This window comes from Cucurbita maxima, unplaced genomic scaffold (genome assembly GCF_002738345.1).
Source record: "Cucurbita maxima cultivar Rimu unplaced genomic scaffold, Cmax_1.0 Cma_Scf00010, whole genome shotgun sequence".
Classification (NCBI taxonomy): domain Eukaryota; kingdom Viridiplantae; phylum Streptophyta; class Magnoliopsida; order Cucurbitales; family Cucurbitaceae; genus Cucurbita; species Cucurbita maxima.
In genome coordinates, this window is record NW_019272026.1 from 3,161,163 (window position 1) to 3,184,684 (window position 23,522).

The 23,522-nt window shown below is 36.2% G+C and overlaps 5 protein-coding genes across 5 annotated transcripts; 1 reads left to right on the forward strand and 4 right to left on the reverse strand.

Annotated features, from left to right (window-relative positions):
• Positions 1-146: 146 nt before the first annotated feature.
• Positions 147-3,644, reverse strand: LOC111485223 (protein NDL1-like). The gene is made up of 11 exons (XM_023132007.1): positions 3,423-3,644; positions 2,281-2,380; positions 2,060-2,157; positions 1,870-1,958; positions 1,717-1,777; positions 1,544-1,630; positions 1,398-1,475; positions 1,243-1,299; positions 1,092-1,147; positions 872-1,007; positions 147-783 (listed from the first exon to the last, which is right to left on the reverse strand). The coding sequence occupies exons 1-11, from the start codon at positions 3,480-3,482 to the stop codon at positions 571-573; spliced, it is 1,035 nt and encodes a 344-aa protein (XP_022987775.1). The 5' UTR covers positions 3,483-3,644; the 3' UTR covers positions 147-570.
• A 1,200-nt stretch (positions 3,645-4,844) lies between these two features.
• LOC111485155 lies at positions 4,845-8,032 on the reverse strand. Its single transcript, XM_023131903.1, has 5 exons — positions 7,171-8,032; positions 6,957-7,009; positions 5,857-6,023; positions 5,627-5,778; positions 4,845-5,558 (listed from the first exon to the last, which is right to left on the reverse strand). Exons 1-5 carry the CDS (start codon positions 7,952-7,954, stop codon positions 5,107-5,109), a joined length of 1,608 nt encoding a protein of 535 aa, XP_022987671.1. The 5' UTR covers positions 7,955-8,032; the 3' UTR covers positions 4,845-5,106.
• Positions 8,033-8,391: 359 nt separating this feature from the next.
• On the forward strand, positions 8,392-11,389 carry LOC111485241 (nucleophosmin-like). Its single transcript, XM_023132037.1, has 7 exons — positions 8,392-8,800; positions 8,918-9,028; positions 9,328-9,396; positions 9,745-9,876; positions 10,632-10,709; positions 10,795-10,929; positions 11,013-11,389. Exons 1-7 carry the CDS (start codon positions 8,606-8,608, stop codon positions 11,196-11,198), a joined length of 906 nt encoding a protein of 301 aa, XP_022987805.1. The 5' UTR covers positions 8,392-8,605; the 3' UTR covers positions 11,199-11,389.
• On the reverse strand, positions 11,366-14,402 carry LOC111485206 (protein arginine N-methyltransferase 1.1-like). Its single transcript, XM_023131981.1, has 9 exons — positions 14,018-14,402; positions 13,656-13,666; positions 13,383-13,538; positions 13,217-13,280; positions 12,999-13,141; positions 12,606-12,693; positions 12,305-12,420; positions 11,901-12,051; positions 11,366-11,722 (listed from the first exon to the last, which is right to left on the reverse strand). The coding sequence occupies exons 1-9, from the start codon at positions 14,283-14,285 to the stop codon at positions 11,517-11,519; spliced, it is 1,203 nt and encodes a 400-aa protein (XP_022987749.1). The 5' UTR covers positions 14,286-14,402; the 3' UTR covers positions 11,366-11,516.
• Positions 14,403-17,997: 3,595 nt separating this feature from the next.
• On the reverse strand, positions 17,998-19,522 carry LOC111485190 (1-aminocyclopropane-1-carboxylate synthase 7-like). Its single transcript, XM_023131957.1, has 3 exons — positions 19,343-19,522; positions 18,965-19,248; positions 17,998-18,871 (listed from the first exon to the last, which is right to left on the reverse strand). The coding sequence occupies exons 1-3, from the start codon at positions 19,520-19,522 to the stop codon at positions 17,998-18,000; spliced, it is 1,338 nt and encodes a 445-aa protein (XP_022987725.1).
• Between the last annotated feature and the right edge of the window lie 4,000 nt (positions 19,523-23,522).

Genomic DNA, 23,522 nt, shown 5'->3' on the forward strand with positions numbered 1-23,522 from the left:
CCGAAGTGTATAACAACCTGGATGATATCCAGGCCCCATGACATGATCAAAGGCGGCATAAATAAAGGGAATCATAGGCAACCAGGGCCGCACATGAATGTTCTTACAACTGTTCTTAGGACGAGAGCGGGAATCACGGACAAGGGCGGCGAAAGTTTATGCTTATTCAGTGAATCCCAGCTAGCATTCATTCAATCTGTATTGCAATATTAAAAACATATATATACAACCAACAGCAGCAGCAGCAGCAGCAGCTCAGCTCAGCTCAGCTCAATGTCATTGATGAATAAATATACTTTGGTCAGATTGAACTCTTTTATGTCTGATGACTACAAAAGAATGAATGTTTTTCTCCCTATTATAGTGTGTTGTTATTTACCCATCATCATCATCCATGTAACACTCTTTTTTTAAACTTGCATCTCTCCCTATCTACAGACGCCCTTCATCGAATCCAAAATCTGGAAAAGAAAAACTTGGAATGACGGAGACAGACAGACAGACCGACCGACATTTGAATCCCCTCTTCGTTTCGAATTCTACCTGTCCGGTCGACGACGACGACGTTGTTTAAGAAATGCGGGTTTTTATAGGTTTTAGCTTTAATCCCATGCTTTCTGGAGAAAGGAGCTCTGGGGAGATGCAAGATGGACTGAGCGGACTTCGTGGACTGCCATTGAACTGGCATGGTCGATATAACCCGTACCCCATGAAGAAGTACTCCATAGGTATTAACATTGCATGTGGCTGCTCTTCGGTTACCATCGATCCACAAGCTTGGACCTACGAACCAACCGTCAGTTATAATCATTTAACTAACTAAGCCTAGGCAGTTGTTGCTGCTGGAGAATTCATCTTTTGAATGTCATACCTCAACCAAGGCACTATATCTTCTATCCAGTTTTGATATCATATGAAGTGCTTCAGAATGGAAAGGTGAACTGTCCCCGACAAAAATGAGAGTACGACACCGGAGCCTCTTCAACCCTTGGGTGATGTCTGGTCTTCTGCAAAAAGGGGAAACAAGGTTGCAGTTCAGCATACGAGGACGAAGGGAACGAACAAACGGTTGAGATGGGAATAGCATTTACCTATTAATTGCTTGAAGGAACCTCAAAACATTGTTGCCCTGTCTCTCATCTAGCAACTGACAGAACAGATATACCATCTTTATCAAACAAACCCAAAAACAAGAGAAAGAAACACATGACAAACAAACTAGTTTTGACATAACACACATACTTTTCGACACGCTTGAACGATATCAGACTCTGCAACTTCAGCACTACCACGGACTTCCTGTTGCATGTTATAACAATCTCATGAATCTAGTCAACAAAGAGTATAAAAGACAACATAGAAAGCCGGATTAGCTCCAAGAATGGAAACTACATAACCTTGCTGAAGTATCGCTGAAGCAAGCACTCTTTCAACAAACCGCACATGCCATAGAAGTATAACAAGTTTGACATTACCTACAATTACAAAATGGATATGTGACATTGAACATGAATAAAAACTCGAAAAGGCTTGAAAAGGGTACCTTATTATAAAACCACTCGGACCAAGAAGGCGACTTGTATAAGGGGGATATAAGAATTAAACCAATAACTCGTTCTCTATATTTCAACTGTAAAATAATAAATTGGTCAGACCAAGAAATTTCTTTTTGTTATATTGAATTTCACAATGAACTTCACGATTCAAGGAACATACAGCAAAAAGAGTAAGAATGTAAGCGCCGGCTGTTACCCCCATACACATCACTGCACCAAGTCTGAAATAGACGAATCCAAATTCGAAATGACCATATAATCTTTCATCTCAATACTCGAAAGTGGAGAAAAAGTAAAGGGGCATTGTAATTACCCAAAATAGTTGAGAACCTCAAGAATTTGATCTGCTAAATCATCGGCAGAGGGCGAAGGATCGTGCGGACAAATCTCAGCAGCTCCTAACTGCAAGAACTCTTGGTAAAGTTCCAAAAAGGAAACTATGTGAATATAGTATTCAGGAGCAGCAGACAAAGTTATCCATGAACACAAACAACAGTACAGACCTCATGTCCTGGAGGACTGATATGATAAATGCAAAAGTTATGAAGTAGCAACGAAGCTGCTTCGGGGAAAAAGAATAATCCTTGAAAACACGACATATCTGCAAGAACTCAGAAAACACACCACTTAAAAGTTATCTCACATAATTTGACGATGACTAAACTAACAAGAAACCGAATATCGTCACCAAAACCACAACATAAAGATAACTCCAGGTGCTTACGATTTAGAGCCAAATCAGGATAAGTAATCAATGGCGGCTTGTCTTGGTCTCCACAGACTATTACAGACACAGAACCCTGGCCAGTTCGTACATGATACTCCTGAAAATAACATAAGTAGCTATGGGTGAGAAAAAAGGAAGCCTTTGAGGAAAGGAAAAAGTTCAAATAGTCCAACATTTCTTGCCAAGAATATACGTAAAGAACAGTTCATGTGCATTTCCTTTCAAGATGCCCAAGCTAACTTGTCCCTTCAGTTTAGTATAACTCAATAAAAGTAGTCCGTATAACAAATATATAGTTCAGCTTAAACTTATGACAACAGCCAAGATAAATAAGCAACTACCCTTGTCAACACATACAGAGTTTCATTACAAGCATAGAATGAGAAAAGATCAAAAAGTAAAAACAACTTTAATCTGCACAACCCATTGATAACCCAAACTCCCAAAGTAAAGATATACAACAAGATGTCTTCAATCTGTTCCAACCTTCTTAAAAGCTCGACCAGGTGAAAAATCTTTGTCAAAAGGGGTAAGACAAATTGATTACGAGGAATATTAACGGAATGAAACATAATAAAAACTATAAGAAAAGGACCTCAGAAGCTAGAAATGGCAAATGCGCAGGCAAAGCCCAACGTTACCACATCTTGCATTTAAACGAGTAGGGATAAAACACAGATCTCTGAATCAAGAAAGTAGCCACAAAACCCAACCCATTATGTAGCAAATTAATTAACCTTTGGGAGAGAGTTTGAACTTAATTATTGATAGCTTCCAAAAATTGAAAATCCCCGTCAATCGAGACTCATAAATGAACCAGATCGCAACGGGAAAAAGAAAAGAAAAAAAAAAAAGTGGAAAAGTTATAATCCCCAAAATAATTTCCTACTTTTTTCTTCACATCCAAACAAAGCTATAGAATGCCGTAAGACATTTCACCAAATAATGAGAACCCCCAGCCCCACCGCCAAAAGAAAACGGGATATTTGGCCATCAAATCAGCAAAATCCCGCTTAAATCACCCGATCGCGGGAAAAAAAGAAAGAAAAAATCGATTCAACTCCATCATAAACCAAGGCATTAAAGAAAAACCCAGAAGGAAGAAAGAGAAGAAGAAATGAGTTGAAATTTAAACAAACCTTGCCGCCGAGATAGATCTTCTCCATGTCGACGGAAACAGAGTCATTAGGATCTGCCATAACAGCTCTATGTCCGTTCGATAGCGCCACCACCAGAACAACCGCTCGCCGTCGCTCGCGGAGGTCCTCTCTGTCTCTCTCGTCTTCCAGGCTTTGGATTCGTTGGCTTATATACAAGGCGATTCTTTCGCCCCGTCTGTTTTTATCACTCTCTTTTCTATCTGTTTTTTTTTTTTTTTCTCTCTCTCTCTCTCTTTTATTATTTTTCTTTTTCCTTTTAATTAATTAATTAATTTTTTCTCCTGTATCCCTCGAACTGGCAAATTAACCGACGGTTAATCTCCACCGACGATCGGCGACCCTCGCACCAACTGATATTTACCCTTTAACCGCGGTCAAAATCCCGCCACCTCAGCTTGTAAAAAATAAAAAATTCTTGAACTTCCTGAAACGGCGTCGTTCCGTATGCCAAAAAAAAGTTAACCAAGTTCTTATTGATTTATTAATTTATTAATTAAAATACACTATAGTACAATACGAATATATCATATATATTATTAAACTCTATATAAGCATTAATAACATTATTATTGAGAAATGAATAAAATAGGGTGTTGGGTATATTTTGTCCGTAGCAATTTAAATATTAACATTAACAATATTATTATCCCTAATTTAAATACCTTCATTGAATAAGATTAATTTTCAGGGGTGAGTTTATTTTTTTTTATATTTTGAATCTAATAATTATTTAATAAAATATATCACTAAATAATGTTTACTAGTTAAGCGAAAATTAATAGGAATAAAAATAGTAATTATTACAAATTATCTCAAATAAAAATTAAAAACTTAGAAATTTTTTTAATTAATTGATTTTTTTTTTTTTTTTTAATTGTAAAAACGGAAATGAAATGATGAGGTGGGAGGCGGGACCCAACATATTGGGTTTGACTAAAAGGTGATTGGTGTCACACTGATGATTACACCTGGCATTGGATGCTTTTTTATGTGGGACCCCCCCGTGATGTAGGTTTACGTGTACAAAAGGAGTCATTTGGAATTTATTTTATTTATTTTTTAGTAATAAATAAATAAAAAAGAAATGAGAGATTGCTTGCCTTTGATTGGACTCAATTATTAATCATATTTTAATATTAAATTGACTTACATTTGTCAAATTGTGAGTGGCTCCCTCACATTCCTTCACCAACCAAATAAATCACTAAAAGTAATTATAAAAAGGAACCCTCCATCTGAATATTATAATTTATAAATTTATTTTACTCAGCAACGTGAAAAGAAAGAATTGCTAAGAAATATTAATTAATTATTTCAGATAATAATGTATTTTCCAAGCCTTAATTTAACAAAATAATAATAAATTTATATTTATAATAATTGAAGTTGCTTGAAAACCAATAGGCAAAATTCAAGGCCAATACAATTTGATTGATTCATATTTGATTCATTTTCATGAAAAACCCTACAATATCTTAATGTATCGAAAAAACGTCTTCCTTTTTTCCTCTCTTCCGATGAAAATTTGCAATCCTTGGTCGAAAAATTGTTGTACTTTCAGAGTTGAAAATCTACCATTCTCGGGCGTTGTATCGAGTATTGACCTCGTCGGTCAGCTCCTCCAGAAAGATCAACAAAAGAACGTTTTTTTCGTTGAATCACATTACTCTTTCATGTCAGAATCTTCGTCCAAGTGTGGATTATGAACTTCGCTGTCGCTGTCTGTATCGTTATCATCAACAGCTGACCTCAATTCGGTCGCATCAGAGTTCGGGACAAGATCATACTTCGTAAATTTGATCTTCTTCTGTTTTTTGGCCATTCTCCGTCGCTTCTTCTTCTCCAAACCATTTTGAGTTGTCGACATTGTATGAGCAGCGGATACAAGAGCTGCATTTACCGTTTCATCCATCACTCTATCCTCCTCTTCACTTCCATTTTCATTTTCCCCTTGTTTATCAATGTAAAACAACAGTTCATCATCCACACTATTTCCCTCCGACGTGGGATGCCCCGAGACTGATTTAGAAGTATCGAGAACTAATTTGGCACGACGGTTGGAAATAGTACTGTCGAATACTCTTACACCGTGATCTTCAGCCTTGAAAAGCCACTCTGGAAGAAAACGAACAGAAGATTAGGTCGTCGATTATATTGTTAATGTGAAATTATAATCATCTTACCAAGAAATATTTTAGGTGATGATCCTTTTGGATGATTAACATTTTCATGGCTAGGAATTTGGCTCTTGACCCATCTAATAATTTGAGAAGAAACAAGAGAAGTTGAGAAGGCATTTAGATAAGAGATGGCTCTGTTCTGATCTCCATGCTCCCTATATATAACAACAAACAAGAGATATATGAAGGAAGGTTTGATTTAAAGTTCTGGGTATGTTGAGTTCTTCACATACCTGTAAAACTCTATGGCCTCATGAGTAAGAATCAATCTCTTAACAGCCAGAAATGCCACATGATCCGCAGGTAAGTTAATGGCTTTCTCATCATTCAAAAATGAATAATCAACCAATATAAGAGCATCATATAGAATCTTCCTTAACAGAGCTTCATCTTCAGTACTCTGCAGAAAAAAGTTTACAATCGCATCAAATGTTTAAAGAAATAGCCATAGTGCATGTAAATGTTCATGTTCATGTTCATGTTCAATCAAAGCTGGGGAAAAAGTGCATGTACATGTTCATAACAAATCAAAAATTCTTCATCTCACTATCTACTTTCATCAAGTATGGGTCCATGTATCTTGAGCATTTAACAATTTACACCACAAACAAAGTACACGAGCAAAAAGCCAAAAAAACGAGACCGATTCAGCAGGGTTTTACAAAAGCTTTGATTTTCCAAGTTCCAGGCATGGAAAAATTGAAACAGTAACATAACACATCTGTTCTCCTTAGACATGAAGTTAGAAATGTGAATAAGGTAGAGAGGATTAGCATGCTCCAAATAATGAGGAATAAGACAGACAAGATTATCCTCATATATAAGATACAAAAATGTGGTCTATCAAGAAATCAGTCAAACATGGTGTGAGATCCCACATCGGTTGGAGAGGGAAACGAAGCATTCCTTATAAGGGTGTCGAAATCTCTCCCTAGTAGGTGTGTTTTAAAACCTTGAGGGGAAGCCCAGAAAGGAAAGCTCGAGATCCCACATCGGTTGGAGAGGGAAACGAAGCATTCCTTGTAAGGGTGTCGAAATCTCTCCCTAGTAGGTGTGTTTTAAAACCTTGAGAGGAAGCCTAGAAAGGAAAGCTCGAGGACAATATCTGCTAGCGGTGGGCTTGGGTGGAAACACATGGTCTATCTAGGAACGTGCAACAGATGGGAACTTAAAAGCTCTTGTGTGCATTTGGAAGTGCCATGCAAACCAAAGCACACGCTCATAAACACTAATAAAAGTATACAGACTAAATAGAATATGAAACTACAAACATTATTACTCTAAGGAAAACACAGCCAATACGTTCAAATAATCTAAGAAAAGCAGAACATACCAACAGAGACATCACAGGTAAAGTCGCCTCCAGCAGGAATCTTACAAGAGTTTCTGTTGATACAACGATGGACCAAGTAGTGAGCACTTTACAAAACTCTAAATTTTAAAACTAGATACATGAATCATAAACATTAGAACACGCAGCAATAATTGAACAGGCAAACACCATACAGAATCAAACCAATACTTAGAAGAGACTTCGAATTACTAACCAAAAAAGTAGAAGTTCTTAATCCGAGTTATTGAACCAACAGCCCATATCCTTAGATCATTCTCCAAATCCTGCCTCGAACGCCCACTGTTAATGTCCAAGCACAGTTTCAACAGAAATGTCTCGGCAATTACAACTCCAGCCAAGCGTCGAATATCACATACGCCTGAACTAAACTCTCCACGAACCTCACTGCTCACGAGCGGTAAGAACTGATCCAATCCCTCATTTGAGTTCGTCCAAATACTAATTAAATCCACAAAAGGAGTAACCAAATTGAAGTCAAGAGATTCACCATTCTGGTCCGAATCCTTGCATGAACTCAAATTTATAAACCCAAGAATCGTTTCAACTAAAGATTTAACCTCTCTCATCGCCTTCTTTTCCCTCTTCGAGAACAAATCCTTTCCAAGCATGTCACTAATCAATTTATACACCTCGTAAACCACTGGTGCGAGCAACGCAATGGTCTTCGAAGAACCACAAGGAGCCGAACAAGAACACGTCGTCTGAAACAAGATTTTCATGGTTGCTACTCGGTCCAAGAAGTCGCCATTCATAGTGGAGATGCGGCTACGAAACGTTAATGCGGAGTAGAACCAGATCGATTCCAATGGTGGATCAGCTCTAGCTTGAATCAACTCGTAGAATCCTTCCATAAATTGAGAAAAAACAAGATTTCCTTCGCGAATTTCAGCTAAAACATTTTGGATTGATTGCTCCAGAGTAAATTCGTAATTTTCTCCCAGAAAAGGACTCTGCTTTGAAGAGTTCATAGATTCCATCGATTCAACAGGAGGGAAGGCACAGAGACTGGTTGAACTGACGAAGAATTGGAAGAGAAAGAAGGCAAAGTTGTTATGAACAAAGTGAGGCTAGGGTTTTGAGGGGGGTTTTGCAAATGTTGCCACGTCAAATGAAAAAGGTGGAGCCCAGTTATGACGTGGAATAATATCAAGCCGTTAAAAATTGTAAACAAAAACAACGGCTGGCATAAAAAGAGATTTATAATTTAAAAAATTGTCTTTTTATACATTTACGATAAACAAGAAATAGCAAAGAAAAAAGAAAAAAGAAAAAAAAAACGTATTTTCTTGCACCCGATTGGATGAATCTACGTAAAAGGACTAAATCAAACCAATTAAATTACGCCACGTCATCATCCATTTTAATTGTTTTTTTTAATTTAATTTCGTTTCTGATGAAGTATGAAGACCAAAGTTGAACAATTGAAAATCGTCTTCGTCTTCTTCATTTTGCTATCTCAGTTGAAATTGTTTGATTTTGGTGCGCCAAATTTCGTCCAATTTGGTGACAGATCCCTGTAAGAATCTCACAGGTGATGCCATTTCAGTAACGAAGAACTCTTCTTCCACCATTGTTGAATCCATAATTCAGCTTCTCTGAATTCGGAATCCGAGAGCTTCGTGAAGAAGATGAAGCGATTACTGAGTGTTGTTTTAGTGCTTCTGGCCATTTCTTGGTTTCCGATGATTGAGAGTTCGAAGAAGCCATCTGCGACTGCTAGAAAAGAGGATATTCCGTACATCAAATGCCAGGTCTGCGAGAAGCTTGCTGCGCAGTTGTATCACCAAGTTGAGAAGAAACAAGCTGAGATTGCTCCTAAGAAGGTAAGTTTTTATTTCTGGTGTTTCATGGATCGGTTCTTGATTGTTTAACTTAGAGGTTGTTTTCTTCTTTTGTTTCTTTTTTTTTTTTTTTCCCCATTTTTTGGGGTTTTGTATTAGATCTCGGAGTATCAAATTATCGAAATAGCTGAGAACGTTTGTAATCTGAAGAAGGCCGAAGCTGATTGGATCTTACAGATTGACATTGTTGAACAAGGTGATAAGCTGGAGGTAAGAAGAACAGGGTTACAGAGATGAGATTTTGTTGTTTCAATACAATTGATGAATTTAGCATTGAATACTCTGTGGCTTGGTTATTTCAATTATCACTGTTTGGGTTAGGTATTTTCGACTTGGAGAATGAATGGAATTGTCTCAAGAATCAAACTAAACTTTCCCTATTGAATAATGATACTCAAAATATGAATGAACAATCATCTTCTTTTAGCTCAAAATATGAGGAATATTTTCAGTTTTTTTGGATAATTTTACCTGTAAGCTCTAACCCACGAACATTCATGTCTTCTCAGCTAGTGGAGCAGAACACCGAAGGACAATGCAATTCAGAGTGCAAGACCATTGAGCGTACATGTCAAGAGGTATGATTAGGTCTTGAGTTGAGTGTGCATTAACCCTTATTGGTGCAACAAGTATAATTAAGTACTGATGCACTTTGTTCCTTCTAGTTGGAAGAGTTTTCTTTCGTTTTGGTGTGGTTTATTTCGAGTAGATCAACTATTAATGCAATTTACATAGACCAATACAAATAAATCAAGTAAAAGAATATCCAGAAGGAACTTACTGAAGCGTTGTCAAAAGTTTTGTTTTGCTAGTATTGCCTTGACCCTCCAAATTCTGGTTCGCGATGGTATAGGTTCCCCAACCCAACGAGGGTTTACCAGAAAGAGAATATGGCAAATGCTTAAATATGTTGTATTGCATTGCAGGTCATGGGATATTCTGATACTGATGTTGCTGAATACTTGTATAGCTCCAAACCAAACATTGATTCGTTGGTTAATTATCTGTGCAAGGACCTCACTAAATCATGCAGCACTAAGCCGCCTCCAGTTCCTAAGGTAGGTAGTTAACTAATCATCATGACACCTTTGGCAGATTATCCATACCTCTTTGGTTTTTCTTTAATGGTTAGGTGTGAGATAATTGTCATTGTCATTACAAAATGTTCAGTTCCGGATGCCTGATGGGACTAAATGATCCTCTAGTTATATGTTTTAGTTAAATTTGCGAGGTTTGGCCTGTCATAAATTGTGAGATCCCACATTAGAGAGGAGAATGAAACATTCCTTATAAGGGCGTGGAAACCTCTCCCTAGTAGACACGTTTTAAAACCGTGAGATTGATGGCGATACGTAATGGGTCAAAAACAGACAATATTCACTAGTAGTGGGCTTGAGCTGTTAAGACACCGGGCAGTGTGCCAACAAGGACATTGGGCCCTCAAGAGAGTGGATTGTGATCTCACATTGGTTGGAGAGGAAAATGAAGCACCCCTTATAAGGGTGGACACGTTTTAAAATCGTGTGGTGACGGCTATACATAACGGGCCAAAGCGGATAATATCTGCTAGCGGTAGGTTTGGGCTATTACATAAATAAATCCGTTGGTTAAGTTCTAAATATTGGATATTTCTAAGGATGCTTTAGATTGAAATTACTGGGGTTCATTTAATAATCATGTTGTAATTTGTATTATGTTGAAAAACAGAAAAGTAATTATAATTGTGAAACGAAACTAGGTTTCCAACCTGTAACTATTTAGTATTAAGTTCCAGTCTCCTTTAGTTGATCCCTTACATTGTCCTGTAACCCAGGATAGGACTCCAGGTGAGCCCTTTGTGGCCAAGTCATCCAAAGAAGCTGAGATGGAAAAGATGTTGAGATCAATGGAGGTAAGCAATTCGTTGTTTCAGTGGTTGTTAGCTAGTGACTACCTCAATTTTTAAGCTTTACCATGCTATTCATCATACAAACCAGGGAATGCCAGGGGCACCGAGCATGAAAATGTATTCAAGAGATGATCTTATGAACATGAAAAATTTTGGAGGTGAAGACGATGATGAAGACGAGGACGAAGACGAGGACGAAGACGATAACTTTTCCTCAAATTTGGTACTTCAAACATCTTTTATACAGCCAGAAGTTTAAAGGATTATAAATGTTCTGCAATAAACTAATGGGAAACCGTTTTGTAGGGCAAAGTTTTGAGGGAGAAAGAGAGCAAGAAGAATGATTGGAAAATGAAGATCACTAGAGGAGTTTCAAAGGCAGGAGAAGCAATAAAACAGCATGCTTACAAAGTCTCTAACAAAGCAAGGCATTGGTGGAGAGCAAAGCTCGGAGGCTTAAAAAGTTCAAAGCCCACCAAACAAGAACTTTGAAGTCTCATTAACACTACAGATAGCTTATTGTATTTTCAGTTATCTTGAAGAAATTTTTGTGGTTCTTTTCAGTTACCTTGAAGAAATTTTTTTATACCTCATCGGGACTTGACAGTATAATTTGCTTTCTCACCCATATCAGCAGATTCTAGGATGCAATGCTAAGCAGAAGAGGAAAGTATAGATTGAATTTAAAGCATCCGGATGGGCAAAAGAACACAAGCATGTCAATACGTAATCTAATTCTTCCAAAGGATGTAGCAACACTCAATACATTGATTGTGTAAAGAGACAAGCCAAAGTTGCTACTGTTGTGAATCAACGCATCTTGTAATGTTGAGTCTTTGAAATCGTGCATCGACGTCCATTGAATGAGTATTTGAGCACAATATCAATATCGCGAGGATTCTTCTTGTTTGGAGCAACATTCAAGCTCCCAGTAATAGCCTCTCCCTCGCAAATGGTGACAACATCTTCCAAGTACAGAACTGTTTGCTTCCAATGCGTAGCCCTTGATCTTGGTCCTATAAAATAAATGGTTATCAAACATACCGTTACCAAAAGCGGTTGTTTTATTCCATATTAAAAAAACGTTACCAAAAGGCCCAATTGGCTCAGTGTTACTTAGATTCAAATGAATCCCAAGGACTACTAAAACCATGTCAAGTAAAGGAATTTTAGTATCGAAATGCAGAAATTTACCAGTCGAGAATCCAGTCAGCTTGTGGCACTTGGTAAAAGATACATCAAAGTAGGCTACAAGAGCATGGATGTAATCATCACGTTCTGCAACTAGCTTGAATGGAGATGTAAAGGATGCATCCCCAGGCGACATTTTGGATATATCCATTGTCTGAGCGAGAACACCAAATCATGTTATCAAAAATGAAAATAGGTCCAAGAGCAGGCAAACTAAAAGCAAATTGTGAAATAAATATCTTTTCTAAAGTTAGTTGAACAATGGAATGTTCTAAAAGTAGATGTGATGCAAGAACAAAGAAACAAACATGTTCTACCGATGAACTCGTTAAACCAAAAAACTCTGGCAGGCATGACATATTCAAGTCTGATTAACTCAACTTTTGGTCAAATTGTTTAGTTCTCACCTTAAGTAGCAGACAGTTTGTAACAATTTGATTCTGGTCAACAGTGTCCACCAAAGGCTCCACCAAGGCTTGCTTTTTGATGCAGCTCATGTCAAACCCATATACACGATTCCAAACTATTTTTGCAAGCAGATGAACAAGAAACTACGTCAAAAACAATTTCAACATATACTATTGAACAATTCAAAGAACATTTCTAGCAACGCAAATGAAGCAGTGTAAATGGATGGGTTAAATAAAACATCTTAAAGAGATGATGAGATACACCAGCTTATGAAGTGCCACAAATAAATTAACTCACACTCAATCTTGTCTTCTTTATAATCTGCATCCTCGATGGCTGTTAAATATAGAGAAGCTTTGTCTGGTAATACGATACCATCATCAACCTGGATTACAGAAACCAAAATCGTACATGAATATCCCACATCCAGCTTACCCCCATTATCAATTATTAATCCTCGCATAAGCGAACAAACGAGTGGCACAAAAGCGTTGCAAAAATACAGAAGCAGGCGACACCATACAAGTAAAAACATTGCCTTGCACATAGTGTAGCATACAAAAACTAACGCAAGGTTAAAGAAGATGTATTTGTATGTTAGTAACTATAAAACCAGCTCCATTTAGCTTTAATACATTCTTCAAACAGATTACTTGTGCTAGAATATCAGCAAAACCATAGAACACTTACAAGCCACTTATCACGAGCATATAGGACTGTATTTAACATATTCTCGAACAATAAGAAGTATCCCATCCATTCTGAAATAATTATATCTACTCTGTCAACTGGAAGCTCAATTTCTTCGATCTTCCCTTTCAAAACGGTTATAACTGCGAAGAAGAAATGGTAATAAGTATTTGAGAGAAGACAATTCCATGAAATAACAAGAGACCCAAGAAAAATACCATTAGAAAATCCATTTGCTTCGACAATCTCTTTAGCCATATCGGCCATATGGGAGCACTCAACCTGTAAATGGACATCTCCTTAGAAACAAAAGCTAAAAGAATAAACCAAAGAAAAGGGAAAACAGAAGGCACATTGCCATCCCATAAGAATTCCCATACTTACAGCATAAACATGGGATGCTCCTGCCTTAGCGCAAAATAGGGACAAAATGCCAGTCCCTGCTCCCACATCAAGAACTACTTTATCCTTTACTAAAAACTTATTTTGATAAATTACATTTTGATATGTCTTAGTTCTAACTGAATCCTTCAACATTTCCTGCAGATATTAAACAGTCATGATAAATGCCTACAGTTTTGAGCATGTGAATCAAAACAATACAAGATCAAAATGAATTTAGCTGTGCATGCTCGAATCAATGTACGCCAAACTTACTTCGTGAATACCTGCACAAGCAAAACGAACAAATAAACAAAAGGTAATCAGCTTTCACTTCCAGCAAGATACTTGTAGATATATAACATAAAAAGTGAACCAGCAGGTCATGTTCATTCTAACCCATGAGAGACACAAAGAAAATTCGAGAAGCTAAATCTGAATCGCACGCCATTTAAACCAATCTAAACTAATTAATTACCAGAAGATAAGGCAAAGTTAAAAGTTCAATCCAATGTTCCATAACTCAGTAATGACAAAAATCTTAAGCATAAATTAGAACCAACTAGAAAGAAACCAAATGAACTATTCCCAAATAAGGAATAACGAAAGATAAGGAAACAGAGAGGAAAGGCCATTACCAAAGTGAGAGTAGGAATCGAAGTAATAATCAGCGCTGGTTTTATCATCCTTATCATTCAATGACTGGTCAAACTTACAGGCAGTGTCCTCAATGACTCTGTTGGAGTCGTCGGAGGCTTCACACATGGACTCATCGACGTTGACGCTCCCAGTGGTTTCTTCAATCGGAGCTTCATCGTCGTCTTCAAAACAAATCTTCGAACCCTGGGGCTGAGGCAAGCCGTTGAGGGTAGTTGGACTGTGACTGCCACTTTTCCGGCGACCCATAATGGATTGGCTGCGAATGAATTAGGGTTTTAGGGAGGGGTTTTAGCGCAGTGTTTTGCCGTAGAGTTGTAACTACGCGGCTGCGGGCGAGTTTTCGAAGTGCTTTTAAAGCAGCGGACTTTGAAATTCAGGTGACGAAGATATTTTCCTTTTACTACTTCCTCAAATTTCACCGTTCTTTTTTTTCTTTTTACTTATTTTTAAATAAATCTTAATTTATGAAATAATATTTTTTTTTTTTAAATATTCTATAGTTTTTTTAGTTGCGTGACTCTCCACAATGATATGATATTGTGAAGCCCAAAAGGCCTCGTACTGATGGAGAGAATATTCCTTGATTATAAACTCACGATCCTTCTCTAAATTAGCCGATGTGAAACTTTCATAATTCAACACTCATAACAAGTGTTAAAAAAAACTCAAATTCCATATTCAGTTTTTACCCGATTTTGTGGCTTCGTCCAACCGTCAAAGTTTGTCTTCGTCAATTAAACACAACCCGTTTGAAAATTCAAGTTTATTCTATCAAACACACTAGTTGGTCGGTTTGAATCAAACCAACATGAATCCTTACATGTAAGCATGCATATGTATGAATGTACGAATGAGGTGCAAAAATGGGCCGAGGCCATGATGGGCCATATAACTCAAACGGGCCCAATAACAAAGAAAACAACCAAATTTGTCTTGTCCAAACCCAATAGCTTTATGAGCGAAGTTTCAAGGTGTGTAATTAAGTCCTTTTCTTCCATTCCACCAAAATGAGACAAAGACCAATGGAAAGATTAAGAGAGAGCAATCTTGACCTTTGATCCTCTTTTTACTTACTAGATGGTCAACCAGAATCCGAACCCTAATAGACTTGACTTTATTGATATTTAAAGTCAATCCTACTGATATGTTATAGAGTCAGAACTCGTGTGCAATTATTGTTTACATCCATAGTTCCCAAGGTGTACATTAGAGGAATAAACATTTTTTAAGATACGTTGCATGGGAGGAACTGATCCTTCACGTCCAAAGAGCGAACAAACACCCCCCCAACTAGTCGTATGAGGTGGGGAGCTTGGTTCTTGAGAAGGACCAACCACAAAGTGAGACGACACCGGCTTATGCAATGCAACGAGAATTGGCCCTCTATCATTGGACAAGGAAAGAGACCCCTTCCTTTTCTTTTTCGGAGATCAAGTTTCTGGCCCGATACGTGACGTGCCCTATATGTCAACAGGACAAGATTGAGCGAGCCATACTCCCGAGGCTCTTAGAGTCGTAGCCTACACCACAAAAACCATGAGAAAGTGTCTCCATAAATTTTATTGTAGTCTACCTTCATCAATCAAGGGAAGACACTTTAGTGTGCTAGATGAAAGTGTCCCACATTGGTTAATTTAGGGAATGATCATGGATTTATAATCTAAGAATACATTCTCCATTAGTATGAACCCTTTTGGAAAGCCCAAAGTAAAGTAATGAGAGCTTATATTCAAAGTTCAAAACTTCAGGATTGAAATTGATACGACATCACAACTTTATAATAAAACTTTAATTATTTTTTCTATAAAAAAAATATAAATATTAAACATTGAATCTATATAGTATATGACGTAACATAATAACGACCAAGTCCAACTTTAAGCGTGTACATTCAACTAGAAAATCTTATGATCATTTTTAGTCACCAAATCTATTGTCCTAATCAATTGTAGGTTGAAATTACCAATCATTAAGTTGGGCCCATTGGCTTCTCATTAGTCGGTGGTCATTTTCACAGCACTTTCCCCAAATATCCCATTTTCATCTAATTTTGTCCCATTTATATAGTAATAAATAATAAATAAATAAATCACACTAAATTAATAAAAATACCATAAAATTTAATCAACCCGTTTCAATAATATCTTTAAATAAAAAAATTAACATTTAAATTTATTTTTAAAAGTTTGTGGGTAATTTTTTAACTTAAAAAAAATAATAATAAATGTGTTCTTTAAGTTATTTTAAAAGTTAAAAGGATAAGGGACAGAATTGGAATTTCAATAAAGATCTCAATATCTAACTATACAATATAGCATATATATATTGGAGCCTTAATATTTGATTTTGAAGTGTCCAGCAGCTTCCATATTGTACGGCATTCACCGACCTTCTAAAATGGATAAGGGACAGAATTGGAATTTCACATCATACGAAGCTGCCATGTAAGATTAATGGGGGTGGTTGTTTGTTGAGCTGTAAACACGTCCTGTTATTTGATGACGTGGCCATGGGAGCCACATGTGAGTGACCTGGATAGCCGTCATTGGTTGCTTCAAAAAGCCCCTTTCTTCTACCTTTAATTTATTGATTTTTTGCTGAGTTGTCAGGAAGAATTGGATAGCGACAAGACCCAGTTTGTAACAATGACCTTTAACACGTGAAAAACTATGTCGTTTCATAACAAACTTGCCTAATTTCAATGTTATTCCTTTGTGTGAACGTATATATATTTGCAATTTATATTTTGTTTGGCACATGGGTCGATATTAGCTATCAAAGTCTAAACTTTGACTTCGAAGCGTTGAATTATAATTATATTTTTCGTTACGTTTGTTGTTCTTAATAAAAAAATCATGAGGACAAAAGACTTAACAAGCACGTCAAAGTCCATACTCTAGTTATATAGGTCACTTAGAAATGCGTGTAGTTAGTGATTTCGAACAAGTGTTTTGATATGAAATAAGATTCTTAGATGGTTATAAATTTTGGGTAGATGATAATCTTGAATTATTGTACTTCATTAATGTATTTTAAGACTTTTTATTTACTTTAGGTTACATTTACATGCTTATAAAATTTACGACTCTTGAAATGACTTATATGAAAGGTTAAAGGTTTCATTTTGTAGGCTATAAAAAGTCATTTATCGTGTTTATAAAGAATACTTGGAAGATGTAGTAAAAAAATTCGTGTCTTTTTTTAGTTAATGACTAAATTTATTTGCAATTTTAAATAGGTTAGATTGCATGTTTATAATCATTCAAACAAGACATGATCAATCTTGTTTATGGAGTGATTTAATCTCAAACAAGTGTTCTTACCCCGAGACATTCGAACAACTCTCGATAATCATCTTTTTATTTTTTAAAATTAGGTCGATTTCTTTTCAAAATGTTAGCTATATTGAATTCATTAATGATTTAAGGAAAAAAAAAAAAAAAAAAAAAAGGTTGTAGCTTTCCCTGACAGTGGACACATTAAATTAGTACCAAGAATCGAGTTGACAGAATAAAATAAATAAATAAATGACACGTCAGACACAAAGTTTGGTGGTTAATTATACAAGTCGGCGAAGTGCTATTGGTTGTTAAAGTGATTAATTAATAAATAAGTAGGTTTAGTTCGCTTAATTAAAGTCAAACTGCTATTAGAGCATGTCGATAATATAAACATATTTTTACTTATTTAATATATATATATTTCTAATTTTATCCCTATTTTTCTCTCTCCCTCTCCTGAATTGACATTTGTCACCGAAATACTCCGACAGAATCATAAAATAATAATAATATATATATATATTTTATTATTAAATATGATAAATGAAACTTGCTTAATAAAAGCAAGAAAAAAGAATCACAATGGATATTTTTTTTCTTTTCTCTAAAACCATCGTAAAAAAAAAAAAAAAAAAAAATGTAAATCATTATATATATATATATATATATATATAGATTTAATTAGCTTCGTCTTCCTTCCTCAGCTTCTCCACGAAACAAAGTATTCTTTCAAGAGCAACATGCAGGGTGTGTTCGCTCATGTTAGCAAAGCAAACCCTGAACCAACCCGGTTCAGAGCAATGACATGACGAACCGGGCGAGATATTCAGTTTCACTGCTTTTAAAATACGCTTCCAAAGCTCAATTTCACCGGCCGTATTGGTTTTTTTGTCTTTCAACAACGGGCTCAAGTTCATCCAGCAAAATAAACCGGCGTTCCCGTTTAAGCACTCAATTCCAGCGGTTCGGAGTCCTTCAATTATCATCTCATATCGTTTCTTGAGCCGGTCCCGGTTCATTTTAATGTATTTTTCCGTGAATTTCCGGTTCGACAACATGGATGCTAAAAACCGCTGTGTTTGTGAAGATATTAGAGTGAAGCTAGACATCCGGCGAGCTGTCGTCACGACTTTATCGTTGTATGAATAAATCGTGCCGACTCTAAACCCTGGAAGACCGAGGTCTTTAGAGAGGCTATACACGATGTGGACACGCTCGGCGTCTTTATAGCCACGAGATGCCAAAACCTCGGCGACGCTGATAAACTCGGCCGAGGAGAAAACGGAACCGGAGTAGATTTCGTCGGAGACAAGGTGGATGTTTTTGCGTGTAACGAAATCCAAAATCTCCTCAATTGTGGACCGTTGGATCGTGGCACCAAGTGGATTTGATGGATTTGTGATCAAAACACCTCTTACTTTCAGATTCATGGCTATTGCATTATTATAAGCAGCTTCCAAAGATTTGGGAGTTATTTGAAAGTTATTCGAACTATCGCAATGAATAGGTACAATTTTCACCCCGGTTCTCCATCTCAAATCTCGATCAAATCTGAATTTAAAAAAAGAAAAATTAAATTACGGTTAGAAATCACGAATCTTTATAATGATATGATATTATCTACTTTGAGTCTTAAGCTTTTACCCAGGATAGTAAGGCGTTGGGACAAGCAACGCGTCGCCTGGATTTGCGAGAATGAATGTCAGCAGCTCATTAGCTGCGGTAGCTCCAGCAGTTAATACAACTCTATTTGGATCAAATCTAGCTCGTCCGCCTCTAATTTGCTCCATGAAACCAGCCATTGCTGTTCTAAAAGAGAGCAGCCCATGATAATCTTGAAACAAAGCGTCCTCTCTAAACCCAGAAGAATTGGCTTGAAGAACATCAGAGTTTTGCTCTAAATACTCTTCCACCAAATCAAAAGACACCTGTTTAAGCAAATCCACCGCCAACCCATTTGAGAAAACGAAACTTTATATCAAAAAACACAAAAAGATTAGATTTTTTCATATGGGTTCTTACTTGATTCTCAGCTAAGCCCATTTGAATGACGCCGGAAAGGTTGGTGGTTTCGTTATAAGGATCTTCATCGTAGGCTTTCCAGCCGGCGAAGTACGGCGAGTCTTCGCCGTGGGTTTCCGACATGCCAATTTGGGAGAGTTCAACGGCGGGGTTTAGGTCCAACTCAATTTCAATCGCCATTGATAGAAACTTGAAGCTCAAAGGGAAAGAAAGAACAAAAATTACAGAGAAAATACTGTGTTCTTTCCCTCTTTGAGAACTTTAAGAAACTGAAGCGAAAACTGTTGATTGTATCCCTTAAGAAGGGCACCTCTATTTATAGCAAAAAAAGTTTCCTTTTTTAAATAATTAAAAATAAACAATCATTGAATTCTATGTCTAACACTGAAATATATTTTTAAGATCCAGAGAGAGAGAGAGATCGAATCTGGTGGTTGAAGAAGGGAGTGGGTGTGTTATCTTTTTAATGTTATTAGCTAAAAGGGGCTCTTCCCCAAAAATCAAAATCTTCTATATTTTGCTTTCTGCCCCCTCAACTACTCATTATTTAATTAGTTTCCCAATCTCTTTTCCCCATATTTTATTTTCTAGTTATTCAATTATGTTTTAATCACTTTCTTAATCAAATTTATGTTCTTTAGATTAAGACCCAAATCATTGTTTTAATCCTAATTGTTGAGTTAATGGGTGATTAAGATGGTAATTAAGGGTTAAGAGAGATGAGATTAAGGATTGTTTTTTGTTTTGGAGGGTTGGGTGAGAGGGGACCAAAATAGCAATGTAAAAAAGATTAGATTCTGATTTTGTGAAGAAAAACAATGATAAGAGAAGAGGTTCTAAGAGATCTTATGACCCCACCTACCCATGCATAATTTTCTTAATTTTTTCTCCCATCATTAGCAACAAAGATTATAACTTCCAATAATTTATGGAAACTAAAACTCAAATCTTATCATGATTAATATTAGATCTCTCGTATGTTCGGGAGAGGAACAAAACATACTCTATAAGAGTGTGAAAACCTTTTTCCTAGTAGACACGTTTTGAAACTTGGAAGTTGATGGAGATTGGTAATGGGTCAAAGCGGATAATATTTACTAGTGGTGGGCTTGAGCTGTTACAGATGTTGTTAGAGCTAGATATAGACGGTGTGATACGTAATGGGCAAAAACGAACAATATATACTAGCATTGAGCTTTTACTGTTGCGAATGGTATTAGAGTCAGACACTAGACAATGCGATACGTAATGGGTCAACATGGACAATATCTACTAGCTGTGAGCTTAAGCTGTTACAAATGGTATCAGAGTCAAACACTAGACGGTGTGATATGTTACCGGCCAAGACATACAATATCTACTAATGATGGATTTGGGCTGTTACAAATGGTATTAGAGCCAGACATTATATGGTGTGTTACGTAACGAGCTAAAACGAACAATATATGCTAGTGGTGGGCTTGAACTGTTACAAATGATATTAGAGCCAAACAACGGACGGTGAGATGTGTGACGGACCAAAACGGATAATATCTACTAGCGGTGAGCTCGGACTGTTACAAATGGTATCAAAGTTAGACACTAGACAATGTGATACGTAACGGGCCAACAATATTTACTAGCGGTGGACTTGAGCTATTACAAATGGTATCAGAGTCAAACACTGGACGGTGTGATACGTTACAGTCCAAAATATATAATATCTACTAGCAGTTGACTTGGGTTATTACAAATGTTATTAGAGCTATATACAAATGGTGTGATACATAACGGGTCAAAACAGACAATATTTACTAGCGGTGAGCTTGGACTGTTACAAATGATATCAAAGTCAGACACTAGACAATGCGATACGTAAGGGTAAAAAACGGGCAATATGTACTAGCGGTGGGCTTGAGGTGTTACAAATGGTATCAGAGTCAGACACCGGACGACGTGATACATTACAGACCAAAACAAACAATATCTACTAGTGGTGGGTTTGAGCTGTTACAAATGGTATTAGAACCAGACATCATATGGTGCGATACGTAACGAGCAAAAACGAACAATATCTACTAGCAGTAGGCTTAAACTGCTACAAATGACATGAAACTCATACACCGAACGATACGATACGTTACGAATAAAACGGACAATATCTACTAGTGATGAGCGGTCTTAAGGTATTACACAAATGGTAGCAAAGTCAAACACTAGACGATGCGTTATGTAATAGGTTAAAACAGACAATATCTAATAGCGATGAGCTTAGACGGTTACTTAATCCCTCTCTAAATCTTGCTTAACATTCCTTAATCATCTCATTGTAGAGAATGTTAAGCTAAGCTTATGCTCCCTCCCATGTAGGAGATAAAGATACTTGTCAAGATTGTGTTCTAAAGATTGAAGAATTGATGAAATATGGAGTTTGAAAGTTGGTGTAGAGAGAGAAAGAGAAAAAAGAATTAAAAATTAAATATAAATGATTAGTGGAATATATAGGGTTTATGGAAAATCAACGACGTGGGGCTTGGAGATCATGAAGATCCATGTGCATGCGATGTAGAAGATTATTAATTATTATAAGATTGGGGATTTTGTAATGAGTGATTTAATTCAATCCTTCTATATGATTGAGAGAGAGTGAATAAAGTGGATGTTTGACCTTTGCTCTAACTGTCTCTATTATTAGTGACCTTAATTATGTCATAAACTTGGCTTAATCTGTGTTCTAACTTTTTGGGATTATAAATTAATTATAATTAAAAAAATGTTATATTATATTCCATATAAATTGTTTTTTAATTAATTATAACAAATTGATGACTCATATTATTATATGGACCCATTAGATATACAATTATGTATTTATAATGAGCTATTTTTTTTTATTTTATATATATATAAAGTTTTTAAATCTCGGTCGAAGAAAATAAAAGAGAAGGCAAGCCTGAGATTGTTGATCTAGGGCTAGTCTCCAACATAGACACGAGCGGGTATATAGATGTTGATGTGTGGGATGGGTGTCGAAGGAAATAGTAAAAGTCGATGAACTCGTGAGATTCGAGATAACGTTATGAAACATTAGTTGGATATCAAAGTTTTCTATTCGCACGATACTTGGAATAAACGATTTATGTATTTGATAAAATTCAATAAATGCTGAAGTCATCGTTGGATGTTTTAAGATCATTTTGACCTAACGAAGAATGTGAACACATCTTGATGAGGTTTCGAATCGAAGTAGGTCACGAAATAAACTTTTTAAGTGATTTATTTATTTATTAATTTGAATAGTTGATTAATGAGTTCATAAAGGAGTAGTTAAAGTCACAAGCATAATTATGAGTTGGATTCAACTTTGGAATAAGAACTACTTGGATAGAAACATCCCAGAAATTGGAACTCAACAAATGAAAACGACTTCTCTTTTGGCTTTACAAATATATATATTTATTATTATGAATCGGTGTCGTTCGAGTGCGATTAGAATCATTATAGTCATAATAGCAAAGATCTTGCGTGGGTCGAACCGCTCTAAATCTAACTATTGAAGCATAAATTTGATTCCATTTATCACAACATTTACTAATACGATCAATACCCAGTATTTCGATCAGGGTTTAGAATCTAGATTTGACACCTAATGGCCACAATGTTCTTCAACGACGTGTTTACGTTACTTACTAATTCTTCTAACATGTTTTGTTCTCACTCACATGCATCTTAAAATTGCTATTATTGAGTCAGGTTGATGGTGAAGGTAGCGACTTTCAGCTTTGTTTTTCTATTTCAAGTAATATATGTCGGGATAAAGATTTAAGAATGTGTTAATCAAAGTTTAGATATTAATGATGCTTTGACCTGGTATCAATGTGACCAAAAACGCTATACGTGATTATTTCACACATATTTAAAAAACTATATATAATAAGAGAATATCTAGATGACAACATTAAGATTTGCAAAACATTTTATTTAAAATTTATTAATTGTTCTTTTTGTTCTTGGTTTTGAAAAAAAAAAAAAAAAAAAAAAAAAAAAAAAAAAACAGCTCATTTTTGGAACAAGTAAAAAAATGACAACTTCTAATGTTGTGGACATTGGCAGCAACCTCAAATTAACAATTGAAAATCTCGCTTCTAATGTTTCCCTAATCAACAGCAAAGTTCCTTCCTTTCTCCCATTTGGTTCTTTT

Coding starts and splice junctions, on each gene's coding strand:
- LOC111485223 (XM_023132007.1), bottom strand. CDS start 3,482: ATGGCAGATCCTAATGACTCTGTTTCCGTCGACATGGAGAAGATCTAT. Junction 2,158..2,280: donor TCCTGATTTGGCTCTAAATC/GTAAGCACCTGG, acceptor GAGTTCTTGCAG/ATATGTCGTGTTTTCAAGGA. Junction 1,778..1,869: donor GAGGTTCTCAACTATTTTGG/GTAATTACAATG, acceptor CGTCTATTTCAG/ACTTGGTGCAGTGATGTGTA.
- LOC111485155 (XM_023131903.1), bottom strand. CDS start 7,954: ATGGAATCTATGAACTCTTCAAAGCAGAGTCCTTTTCTGGGAGAAAAT. Junction 6,024..6,956: donor TACCTGTGATGTCTCTGTTG/GTATGTTCTGCT, acceptor TTTTTTCTGCAG/AGTACTGAAGATGAAGCTCT. Junction 5,559..5,626: donor ATCACCTAAAATATTTCTTG/GTAAGATGATTA, acceptor GTTTTCTTCCAG/AGTGGCTTTTCAAGGCTGAA.
- LOC111485241 (XM_023132037.1), top strand. CDS start 8,606: ATGAAGCGATTACTGAGTGTTGTTTTAGTGCTTCTGGCCATTTCTTGG. Junction 9,029..9,327: donor AACAAGGTGATAAGCTGGAG/GTAAGAAGAACA, acceptor ATGTCTTCTCAG/CTAGTGGAGCAGAACACCGA. Junction 9,877..10,631: donor AGCCGCCTCCAGTTCCTAAG/GTAGGTAGTTAA, acceptor CCTGTAACCCAG/GATAGGACTCCAGGTGAGCC.
- LOC111485206 (XM_023131981.1), bottom strand. CDS start 14,285: ATGGGTCGCCGGAAAAGTGGCAGTCACAGTCCAACTACCCTCAACGGC. Junction 12,694..12,998: donor ATGCTCGTGATAAGTGGCTT/GTAAGTGTTCTA, acceptor TCTGTAATCCAG/GTTGATGATGGTATCGTATT. Junction 12,421..12,605: donor TAAAGAAGACAAGATTGAGT/GTGAGTTAATTT, acceptor TTGCAAAAATAG/TTTGGAATCGTGTATATGGG.
- LOC111485190 (XM_023131957.1), bottom strand. CDS start 19,522: ATGGCGATTGAAATTGAGTTGGACCTAAACCCCGCCGTTGAACTCTCC. Junction 19,249..19,342: donor TGGGCTTAGCTGAGAATCAA/GTAAGAACCCAT, acceptor TTGCTTAAACAG/GTGTCTTTTGATTTGGTGGA. Junction 18,872..18,964: donor CCAACGCCTTACTATCCTGG/GTAAAAGCTTAA, acceptor TTTTAAATTCAG/ATTTGATCGAGATTTGAGAT.